Raw genomic sequence first — 11,110 nt, forward strand, 5'->3', positions numbered from 1 at the left:
ATTTTTCGCATTAATTCTCTTTTACGCATAAACTCTCAATAGCTTCTTTTTCGGTAGGCTCTAAGTCCTGAAAATACTGTTCGTTGCTAGCACTACACCAACACTGAAAATTACACTGTCTAAACGGCGGTTATATAACTAAATTATCGTCTTCATGTTTTTTATACTTTATAGTTTTGATTTATTGCTCAAGTTTCGCATACCCAAATATTCATTCATGATATGGCCTTTATTATCTTTAGGGTCTCCCAGCTATATCACGGTTACGGTTATCCGACATAAACTGTGCACGTTTGGGGCATCCACTGCATGCATCGTCCTCGGCGTTTATTTGGCCTCGTTTCGGCATGGCAAATAATTTCACAGCGCTAAATTTTCTTGGGGCAAAATCCGAATAATCAAACCAAGCATTCGTTTGAATAGTTATTTTTGCCAAAAATCAATGTTTTATTAACAAAAGACATACCTTTTTATCAATTTTTTCAAACTAACAAAAGTTGCGTCTCTCAAAATGATGTAACCCACAAACTAATAGTACAATAGCCGTCAAATGTACACACGTGTCTTAAAGGTTATTGTTAACCACAGATCATACCCTAAGGAAGATAAACTGAAAATTATATGGATTTGTGGCATTGCCACTTCTAATGGCTCAATCAGACGGTGCGAAATGAACGTGCTTCATGACTATTGTGCCAATCAGCACCTTGACGCACGCGTCACTGAATTCTTCATCTAGGGCGTGGTCAGAACTAAAATCATCAAGTGTCAATCAGCACTTTAACGCATGCGTCACTGAATTCCGCATCTAGCGCGTGTCCAAAATGTGTGTGTCATGAAAATGTCAAACGTCACATCGTTCAGTTTGTATTTTGATGTTCGGTGTACTATTTGTGTATGGAATAATGAGTGCTAATATATAAAAGTACCATTTGCAGTCTCAATCTCAATCTCAATTCAGAAGTATATAATAAATATCATATGAATAACCCATGAAATTAATCTAAGTTTTTGGGTGAATTTTTTTTTTATTTCAGTTTAACGTGCCTCGACAGCGCTGATCATTCGCACACAAAAACAATCATAAGTTAAATACAGGACTGTTACATATATATTACAATGCATAAATTAATATATTATATAATTATATTATTATTATATAATTATAAATTAATCAATCTCCTTGAGGTTGCTTTTCATATCAAACTGTTGATATGCGGTAGAATATTCTCTGCTTGACAACTTCGGCAGACAGGACGACTTTCTGACGACATCAAATAGCCGTGAGTAAGTTGCGTGTGGTTGGAAAATATCTAACATATCGTTTATATTCGTAGAAATGATCAAAGATAATAAGTATGCTTCGGAGAGAGGTAAACTCAGACCAGTTTGCATTTTTTATTTGCCAGAAGCTTTTGGCAACAGTTTCTTTATTATATGGATGGATGGATATAATAACAGGAAAGTGGTTGCTATCATGTAGGTCATCGGAAACTTGCCAAGAAAGAGAAAGTGCAGTTTTAGGGTCACAGAAGCTGAGGTCAGTAGCAGAAAAGGAACCTGAGGAGATGTTAAAGTGAGTTTTGGATCCAGTATTTGTCAGAATTTATGACTTTTTCTATTCTATTGCCTCTAGTGCGAGTTTGGATGGCTCCCCACATAGTGTGATGTGCATTAAAGTCTCCAACAAGAATGTATGGTTGGGGAAGCTGACAAATTAGGTCCGTTAACTCTTTTCATCAAGGGGGTGGTCCGGTGGAATGTATATACTGCAAATGGTAAGTTTATTGGGGCACCAAGTAGTGATAGCTACTACTTCAAGGTTTGTTGATGACAGTCGAAGTTTGAAGAGAAAAATCATTATTGGTTGGTAATACGTAAGTTACTCGGCGGAAGCCACATTTGACGTATGATATAGGAGAGGTGAGTGATAACCCTAGGCTGCAGCTCGTTCTCGATGACGGAATGAGGAATGGATGGACAAATGGGATGCTTTGGTTGGTTTTTAGAAGTTCGTCGACTTGAGTCGTCGATGATAAATAAATGCATATGAGTCCGTGTGATATTCTGGATGCGAAAATGACATTTTTAGGAGAGATGATGCTACCTATTAATTTAATGTAGTCAAATAGTACAGTGTTGGGTATAGAAGGCATAATGATGGCGGATGGAGATTTTGCTGAGGTAGCTGCAGCATATGATAAAGGTGGAGAGTTAATATTTGGATTGGTTTTTGGTAGTGAGGGAAGGCTAGACACATTGCTGTGATCTTGGTTGCCAAAATTACAATAGTAGGAAAAAAATAAGAGAAACGGATCAAATATATAAATAAATCTCAGCTCGAGAAAAGCCAAACAGTCTGTGTCTCAGTGATTGGCCTATTGATTTCCGGATACGTAAACAATTTTAAAGTATATTCACCAAATTCTATGATAAAAACGCTGCTTCAACAATTTGTGGTATCACATTTTAATTATAACAAAAAGCGAAGAATTTATTATTGTTGGGATTTAACTTAACGATCTGAAGCTGACGAAGTATACACAAAGATGATTTAGGTGAAATTGATATTTTTATGAATAAATAAAGATAAGTTTTAAAAAGGAATCTTTCTTATTTTTTCTCCCGATACTTTTCTAACTTCACGTACTCTCTGATTTTGATTTTTTTTGACGCAGTTGGCGAGATACATGTAATATGTAATTAAAAAAATAATTAAAAACCCTCACTTATATCGAAATGTTACTAAAATTTGTTCGTAAATAAGAGTGGTGTTGTCTCAAGCGTTCACACAAACTATCAAAACACTTTGAAACCTTCTAAACATTGAAAAATTTAAAATTCTATGAATTAATAACTATCTATGACTTAGAAACTTCGTTGTAGAATAACTCACCTTTATAACTTACGAAAATAAATTATATCAAATTTATCATAAGGGATTGTCTGTTACATAAACAAAAACATTTTTAAAGCAAATTTTATTTTTTCATTATAATAACACAATATACAAGTTATAAACATTATAAATGATACAGTGTGAAAAGAATGAATGGAATTAGGTTATTATTTCGGTCAATCTTAAAATAATTATAGAAAATCCTGAAACTTAAACATCATCGTAGGATGTATTCTGTGTAGTGTTTTTACCTTGTCTCTGTTCTGTTCCAAGGTGTACCGACTAAATGAAACAAATAGTGTATCGCTCTAACTTTCCTCCGGGCGCTTCTGTTAGTTCTGCGCATCATTTGCGCGTATGAAGCATGCGCAGTATTTCCAACGAGAGAGAAAATGAATACTGTCGGCACCATAACGTAGAGACGAATGAAAAGGAATCTTATAAAAACAACAAACAACTAAATATTTTTAATCTTCTCTCTAAAAAGCTATTTCTTATTATAACACTATTTTTACATCAATCAGTGACTCATAAAATTATTTAATTTCATTTATCAGACACATATCTGATTCAGGACCTGGTACACTTAACGTTATAATACATAAACGGTAATGATACATAAAACTACTTGGGGCAGTTTCTGGTATAGTTCCGTTGAATGTATTTATGTCGAAATTAGGTGAATTGCTATTCAAAGTTACATTAGTAAAACAAGGCATTTCTATATTAACATATTTCTTATCTTCCTTCAATACCAATTCATCTTCGGTTTTATTTTGACATAAAAAGTCTTGCTCCACATCTGGTTGACATTCAATTAAACTTTTATAGCACGTAGTGTTGTATTCCTCGCAATTTGATGTATCCGTTAAAGGTTTTATACACATTATTTCTCCAAAACCTGTGCATATTGTTACCAGATTCGGGGCGCAAATTTTCGTTGCATTTTCTATGCACGGTATTAAAGCTACCAGAGGTAGTACCATATCTCCGGAAGGCGTTTGTGTTGGGTTGTCGTAATTGTAAGACTGATATTGTCTCATCATCTGATTAAATGTCAAGTTCCAAGTATACTCTCCTAAAAATAAAATCGATTTTACAAAAGAAAATTGTATTTTCTCAGGAAAATTCATGAGTGGGGCGGGTAGTGCCAAAATCCCCTGCATGCAGAGAGAAAGAGAAAGAGAGATTTGTTGAGTCTATTTTGATGGGGTGAGGACATTTTTTATATAGAGAAAGGTTCATTAGAATTGGCCCTGATATAGGAGTTACTCCTCTGCAGGGCTGGGGCTGTGGTGATAAGTTTGTGATTGCACTGTTTCAGGATAAAAAATAAGAAAAAGAAGAAAAAACCGGACGACTAAGCGGAATTCGAAGAAGAAGAAAAGAAAATTCAAGCCTAAATACAACGGTTTTTTGCAGTTTGGAGATATATTTTGTACTTTTTGCTATCGTCGGTCATTTGGCAGTGAACCGGTTCGATATTGGTATGTCAACGTTGGCGTTGGCGCTCTCATCCGCGTCCAACATAAATTAAACAGATTAAGAAGTATAATTTACAAACACAAATATCCGCTTAACTTGTTTGTCTGCTGTCACTCAAAAACATAAAGTTAATTTTCACAAATGTGACATTTTTTTACATTTGGTAACAATGAAATCCGCTTTGACATTTCATCAACTTGAGATATGATATTTTCGATTTTCTGTACTGCAAATACCGTAATTTTAAATCGCGCTCTCAAACTTAAAGGAAATAGTTGTTGAAACTAACCTGCTAAAATATTTCTATAATCGTGCGTTTTCAGAAGACTTTCCTTGGAACAATTTTTATACTCCGGACCTGCTACAGCCATAGTTGTAACACAATATTGATAATCATCGCCTTTTTTAGCAGCTTCAGGCTCGTTTAATAAATTTATATCGACGCTCAAATTCGTGTAACAAGGTAAATTGACGGTAGTCTCCGTTTGTTGGCTGGTATTATTTTGACATAGTGGATCGGAATTATCGGTACATGGTATAGTCGTGTTAACACACATAGCTTTCTCATCAGCACAAGGTGTTGCTTGAGACATTGTTACTACGCAGAGAACTGTATTGTTGGTGGTACAAATAGCAGTAGCACCTGAAAATATAAGTTAATGTCATATATGCCAACTTAAATTTTTTTTGGCATGATAACTTTATTGAAAAGAACCATAACTACAACACTACCAATAAATTTGTAATTTTATAAACTGCATTGTACCTGTACACACTGTTGTCAAATTTCCTTCACACATTGTTAACACATTGGACGGTAATTTAATTTCTTCGCGCGCTTCCGGTGGTTGATTATAATAATTATAGACGTTGTAAGGTCTTGTATGACCAACCCCAAAAATACCTTTGGCTAAGCTCGATGTTACGTGGTAAATTGCCATACCCGTTAAAATATTTCCAAATGTACTACCACTGAAGAAACCGGACTTTCTTTGTACACCTGAAATGAAATATGATCAATATTTAAGATATTATACTCGTATAAGTTCGATACGTCTAAAACAATGCTTTACGAATATAATATTTATCAATGTGATTTCCCAGACTTCCCAGAACATTATTCAACAATCATCTTTGACAATTCGTAAATGAGTTCACGCTTTTTGAAAGTTATTTAAGTCTAGGTAGTCAAAGTAATCAAGAACAACGGGTGTAGATGAAGGAGATGTTTTCAAAATTTGTACTACAAACTGCTCACGTGACAACAGATAAATTAACAGAAGGCTGCTAATTTTTCTGGTTTAGTCAATATTTTAGCCACTGGTAGCTGAATTACTTTCTACTTGTTGAGTTGTTGGCTTTCTTTATTACCGATCCAGAATAGATGAAGCTTAATATAATCGACATGCACATGTCGAATTTATTTATTTAGTAGTAGTTTACTAAGAATCGTAATTGAATTTCCAATTTTGTGGCACGTAATCAATTTAATTTGAAACAAAAACAAAAAATAAAGGAGTCCTTAAAAATTGATTATGGTACTGATCACTTACCGTATGGTGAATATCCTCCGGAACCTCCTAATCCACCCATTCCCATACCTCCCATTCCCATACCGTAACCACCCATTCCCATACCGTAACCACCCATTCCCATACCATATCCTCCCATTCCTCCGCCATAGCCACCTCTCTGCATTCCTCCATAGGAGTTATAACCGCCACCGTACCCACCATAACCACCACCAAACCCAGAATATCCATGTTGATTCGGGTATCCACTGCCCCATCCACTATTTTGATGTCCTCCCCAACTTCCATGCTGTTGTCCACCCCAACTGCTATGTTGTTGACCACCCCAGCCGTTATGTTGATTTCCATAACTGCCGTGTTGGTTTCCCCAGCTACCGTGCTGTTGGGGATTATGTCCTGCGGTATTTGACCAGGTACCATGTGGTTGATTACCTGTAGGGTAACTGTGTGTTTGTTGGTGTGTACCTGCGATAAAACAACAAATGAAACATCGTGGCTTTTATACATAGATAATAAAAAATCAAAAGGGGTATCTAGGATACAATTCGTCCAATCTCCAAATCAGATGCATCCACGTATGTTTCATTGATAGATCGTATTATGGAATTCTTTGTCTTTGTCTTTGTCCAAAATGTCGTATCAATAACAATGAATCAACATTTTAGTCTCACTATTTATTCCGTAATCGAAAGTTATGTTTTTGTGTGTGGGTAGAATTATACTAAGAAATGGAAAGCAACGTACTTACTCACAGAGATATACAAAAACGATTGAGTGGTACTGTTTACTCACAGTTTACCATACAGCTTTGCATTTTGTGTACGGTCAATATACAATTTGTTTTAATCGGTGAATGTTTCTATCAATTTATCATTTCATTTTCAAGCAGTGAATATGACGTCTGTTAAGTGAAGAGACTGATTTTTGATCACGATTGTGGTAACTTTGGAATAACGAAACTAACGCATAATATTCTCTATCCATACATATTTTTTATAGCTGCAAGTCACAAAAATGGTGCAGCAAAATTTCGAGCAACAAATCACGACCAAATTTTCAGTGAAATTGGGACTGATAAGAGCGCGCAGCACCAAGATCGTCCGTTAACGGTTTTGAATTATATCAGGAAAATACATTTATATATTAACGGTGAAACGCTCTGGGCAAAAATGGTGTAAAAAACCTTTCAGAAAATCAAAAAATTATAGACGATGAGTTGTTTTTTTAGTACGATCCCAAATCGAAGCCATAGAGCTAAAAGTAAGTATCACCATATGATCCAAAATCAAAAAATACTCGCAGGAGTAAAACGATAATCACAACGCAACAATGCGCATTTCCTTCTTAATATTCTAGGGGTGGTTCATAAGGGTCTGATATATGTAAAAAAATATCAATAGAGTGCGCCCAGATATTGCGAACAACTGGGTGCTGCACCACGATAATGCATTCTGCCACTGTGCGTTGAATGTGACGCAGTTTTTATATTCCAGAAACATTTCAGTGTTATCACCGATACTTTATTTACCGAATCTATCGACCTATAAATTCTTTCACTTTTCCAAAATTGAAAACTTAGCAAAACAAAAGTCTTTTGAATTTATTTGGGATATTCAAACCTCTGTGATGAGGATGCCGTCGAAGGTTCGAGCCAAAGTCTTCCAGACTGCTATAGATGCATAGAAAAATCGAGTTATAGTTCAGGTTATTAGTACAGAATTGAAATAAGCGATTTATGATGATTAATTCTCTTAGAATCAAATTTGTTTCAACGATTATATCATACCCAGAGAGCTGCATCTAATGAGAGCGTATAATAACCATGATCCAATATAATAGTTACTTACTTTGGGATATTTTCAAATTATTATTATAGTTATTTCTCAATTTGTCTTTATTATGATTAAGTACAAATTCAGTATTTAAAGATTATTTTGGCAGAATATTCTGTATATGACGACTATTATTTAGATTGGTTTGAAGTTTAACGACTTCATATAGAATCTGGAATTTGAAATCCTTGAGTAGACGTTCGTTTTTTGTATCTAGATCCTTGCAATGTCCAAATAGAATATGTGGAACTCTTGTAAGAAGATTTAAGATTTTTTGAATTCTTTGGAATTAATATCCTACCTACAAAAAAAAAACAATTTTCAAGGTGCGTTATTGATATTCTAGAAATATAAAATACCAATATTCATCCTTGTATTAAATATTGAAATACTACGCGAACTAAGCCGGTTGCATCAAACGAATCAATAGACCAACCAATTTTTGTATTTACCTTGTTTGTTTCCCGGTACATTCCATCCGATTGGCTTCTGTTGTGTATTAAAATTCGGATTACTTGCTGGCTGTTGTTGTAGGTGAGTGTTCTGTTTTTTAATCTCAGGTTGTGGTGCAGGTGCAGGGTGAACAACACTCGATGATTTAGATGATGAAGAAGATTTTTTATTGCTACTTGACCACCACCAGCCTGATCCACCTCAAATAAAAACAATATTCCATAAATATTTCATTTGGTTTGGACTTTTAATAATAACATAGTTTATATAGTTACATGGAATTCTACTTTGGCTGAGAACGTGGCAAAGTATCTGAAAGAACTAACGTCACGACTTTATATAGTTAGAATAACTCCAGAAAAATCGAAAAGCAATAAGAATCAAGGAATCGAGATAGAATATTAAATCCTAAGAAAGAATCTGAAAGTGATGTTTCTACTTTTCTCTTTTTCTTTTTATGTAATTCGAGTGCTGCCTGCCATGTGGAGATGCCTGCGGATATTGATTTTGAACTTCTGTAGATTGGTTAAAGTTAGTCCTAATAAATGTTATACCACTCTATTTTTCTTTGCATAGAAGTTTGAAAAAATCTGATCCTTCTTTCTTTGATTATTGAGGCGAGATATGAGGTAAGTTTCTAGTCTAGTCGGATAGAAAAGTACCTATTAATATATTCTGTTGTTTTTGCGACAAGCGTCTTATTCTTTTTTATTACCTATTTACTCGTATCATCTTTTTTACGCCGCCCGATTCGCCCGAACGCTGAAGCACTATTTTGATATTGTTGTAATAAGAAGAAAACAATATTTTGGAGAAATGCCGCTATCAAAGGAAGACACTTTGCGCTTTGCGACTAAATATTTTTTGCATGATGGGGTACTATTTTGCCTTTTGCCGCCCCGTGTGTTAGTGCCGCCCGGGCGCCATGCACCCCCGGCACGGTTCGGCCCTGAACATGGGACTTTATTAATTCCCTAATCAAATTAATCAACTATGGATTTACATGTCTCAGCATGTGGAAAAGATATGTTTGTTTTTAAAAGTGTTAATAATATTATTTTGCGGAAAAATTAGCTCTTTAGAAACTTCTACTAATGGCTAAATTACACTTGATCTTTTGAGGTCTTTTGAGATCCTCAAGTCGCCATTTGGAAATCCTCACTCTCTTAGGTAAAATCTAAAGCGTTTTTTTTATAAATAATTCTATAATTTCCAAGTAAGCAAATGTAAATATTTTTACCTGAACTTTTTCCTCTGGAACCTCCTCCTCTTGAACCACCTCCCCTTTTAGCTTCACCGTAGTTCAAATCAGTCAATAACAACAAGACACAACACAAAATCCCTACCTTCATTATCGCGAATCACACAATTTTCAATATTCAATTATCAAAAATTTAACAAGCGAAAGAAAACTTCACTTCAGTAAAGGAATACTGTGTTCTTTATTCTTAAGCTCCTACTAGTGAATAAAGTCGCAAAAAATTCCTTTGTGTGTATGAAATAAGTGGTTACTAACAAGTCATTTCCTCTTAGTTTAAACCCAGCAAGTCGCGGCTTGAAGATTAAAGCAAATAACTGTATCGTGTTTCTAAGTAATTTGAAAGATGCAAACATAAATAAAACAATTTTTCTATTTGATTGCTATAAGACTTTGGATTTGTTTTATACATGTATTATTTGATGGGACGTCAATCCATTTTGAAAGTGTTATTTCAATAATAAGAATAATTTGATACTACTCGTATTTATTAAAGTCTACATAATTAATTAGAAAAGAAGTCTTACATTCGATAATTTGTGTCGAAAAATGTTACGCTCTTTCTACGGTACCTACAATTTTCACTCGCTTTTAAAAAATTTGAGATTTTCAACTTCAATTAATTTACAATCTACTTTATACGAAAAGATTTGATTTAAAAAATATTGAAGATACATCGGCGTGATAGTCTGAAACAAAATAATTATTATTCAAGAACTGAAGATCTTCTGAATTACTTCTGAACTGAATTTTTAGTTCATTTCCTACACCGAAATCGATATAGATATACTTTAACATAATCGACTTTCGAGATCTAGTTATAACATAAATGAAATACAAACTACAAAAAGGATGAATAAAAAAATGGAAGTATCCATAAGCAAGGAGGTACTTAGCCTGAAATTAATGTGATATTTATGAATTTCCAAGGAACAAAAGAGCAATGGTATATCCTTTACTTGAAAATATAAAATTGGAGAAACATCTAAATCCCTTGGGGGGCAGCATCCACAAATCTATTGACAACTATATCAACAGTTTTACAACCAACATCACCGACTTCTTCTACGGTAAAACAACCTATGGACATGAAATTGCAGGAGCCCCTTAACGAAAAAATCTTCTTTGTTTGTAAGTTTAATACAATGTTTTCGTACTTTTAGACCTTTTAGCACATTTTTCTACTATTAAGTCAATGTTAAAAAATATTTGTAGTAAAGACATTACTTACAATATCTTTCTAGTGGTATTCCTCGTCAAAACCAAATTTTTCATACTATAAAAACAGATTATAACATATATGAACTGCATCTTCTAGCAATACGCTACGCCACGCCACCCCACGCCATTGTCGTCGGTTGTGTACACCTTTGTAACACGCCACGTGACGACAGGATAATTTTATTCTATAATTTTAAATAGAAAAATTTTCAGTAGCTTTGAGTACGTTATGGAGACCAATAGTAGTTTACCTATGACATGAAGTTTTAAGAAGAATCAATATAAACCCAATGCGATAAAACTTTTGTATACACTGGCATTCAAAGGCAAGATGGGGTATTCACACGTCTTACCACGCGCCGGTTACATATTGGAATTTCGAATCGTCCCACGTGGCATGGCGTGGCGTGACGTGGGGTGGCGTATGGTG

The 11,110-nt window shown here is 34.6% G+C and overlaps 1 protein-coding gene and 1 long non-coding RNA gene across 3 annotated transcripts; one reads left to right on the forward strand and one right to left on the reverse strand.

Annotated features, from left to right (window-relative positions):
• The first annotated feature begins 1,343 nt into the window (after nucleotides 1–1,343).
• Nucleotides 1,344–2,548, forward strand: LOC130444216 (uncharacterized). The gene is made up of 2 exons (XR_008909928.1): nucleotides 1,344–1,576; nucleotides 1,637–2,548. It is a non-coding gene; the product is annotated as an uncharacterized LOC130444216 (long non-coding RNA).
• A 418-nt stretch (nucleotides 2,549–2,966) lies between these two features.
• Nucleotides 2,967–9,760, reverse strand: LOC130444208 (uncharacterized). 2 transcript variants are annotated; one of them, XM_056779265.1, is made up of 6 exons: nucleotides 9,442–9,760; nucleotides 8,201–8,401; nucleotides 5,938–6,381; nucleotides 5,151–5,384; nucleotides 4,674–5,027; nucleotides 2,967–3,977 (listed from the first exon to the last, which is right to left on the reverse strand). In XM_056779265.1, exons 1-6 carry the CDS (start codon nucleotides 9,551–9,553, stop codon nucleotides 3,436–3,438), a joined length of 1,887 nt encoding a protein of 628 aa, XP_056635243.1. In that variant the 5' UTR covers nucleotides 9,554–9,760; the 3' UTR covers nucleotides 2,967–3,435. The 2 variants fall into 2 exon arrangements, with proteins under 2 accessions (XP_056635243.1, XP_056635244.1); XM_056779266.1 differs by having other exon boundaries at nucleotides 8,201–8,392; nucleotides 9,442–9,707.
• Between the last annotated feature and the right edge of the window lie 1,350 nt (nucleotides 9,761–11,110).

The sequence above is a fragment of the Diorhabda sublineata genome, chromosome 5, assembly GCF_026230105.1.
Source record: "Diorhabda sublineata isolate icDioSubl1.1 chromosome 5, icDioSubl1.1, whole genome shotgun sequence".
Classification (NCBI taxonomy): domain Eukaryota; kingdom Metazoa; phylum Arthropoda; class Insecta; order Coleoptera; family Chrysomelidae; genus Diorhabda; species Diorhabda sublineata.

What these genes read in the sequence shown, in the direction of transcription:
- LOC130444208 (XM_056779265.1), bottom strand. Translation starts at nt 9,553, where the DNA reads ATGAAGGTAGGGATTTTGTGTTGTGTCTTGTTGTTATTGACTGATTTG. An exon ending in TTTGACAACAGTGTGTACAG is followed by an intron (nt 5,028 to 5,150) that starts GTACAATGCAGT and finishes TTATATTTTCAG; the next exon opens with GTGCTACTGCTATTTGTACC. An exon ending in TTATAGAAATATTTTAGCAG is followed by an intron (nt 3,978 to 4,673) that starts GTTAGTTTCAAC and finishes TTTTATTTTTAG; the next exon opens with GAGAGTATACTTGGAACTTG.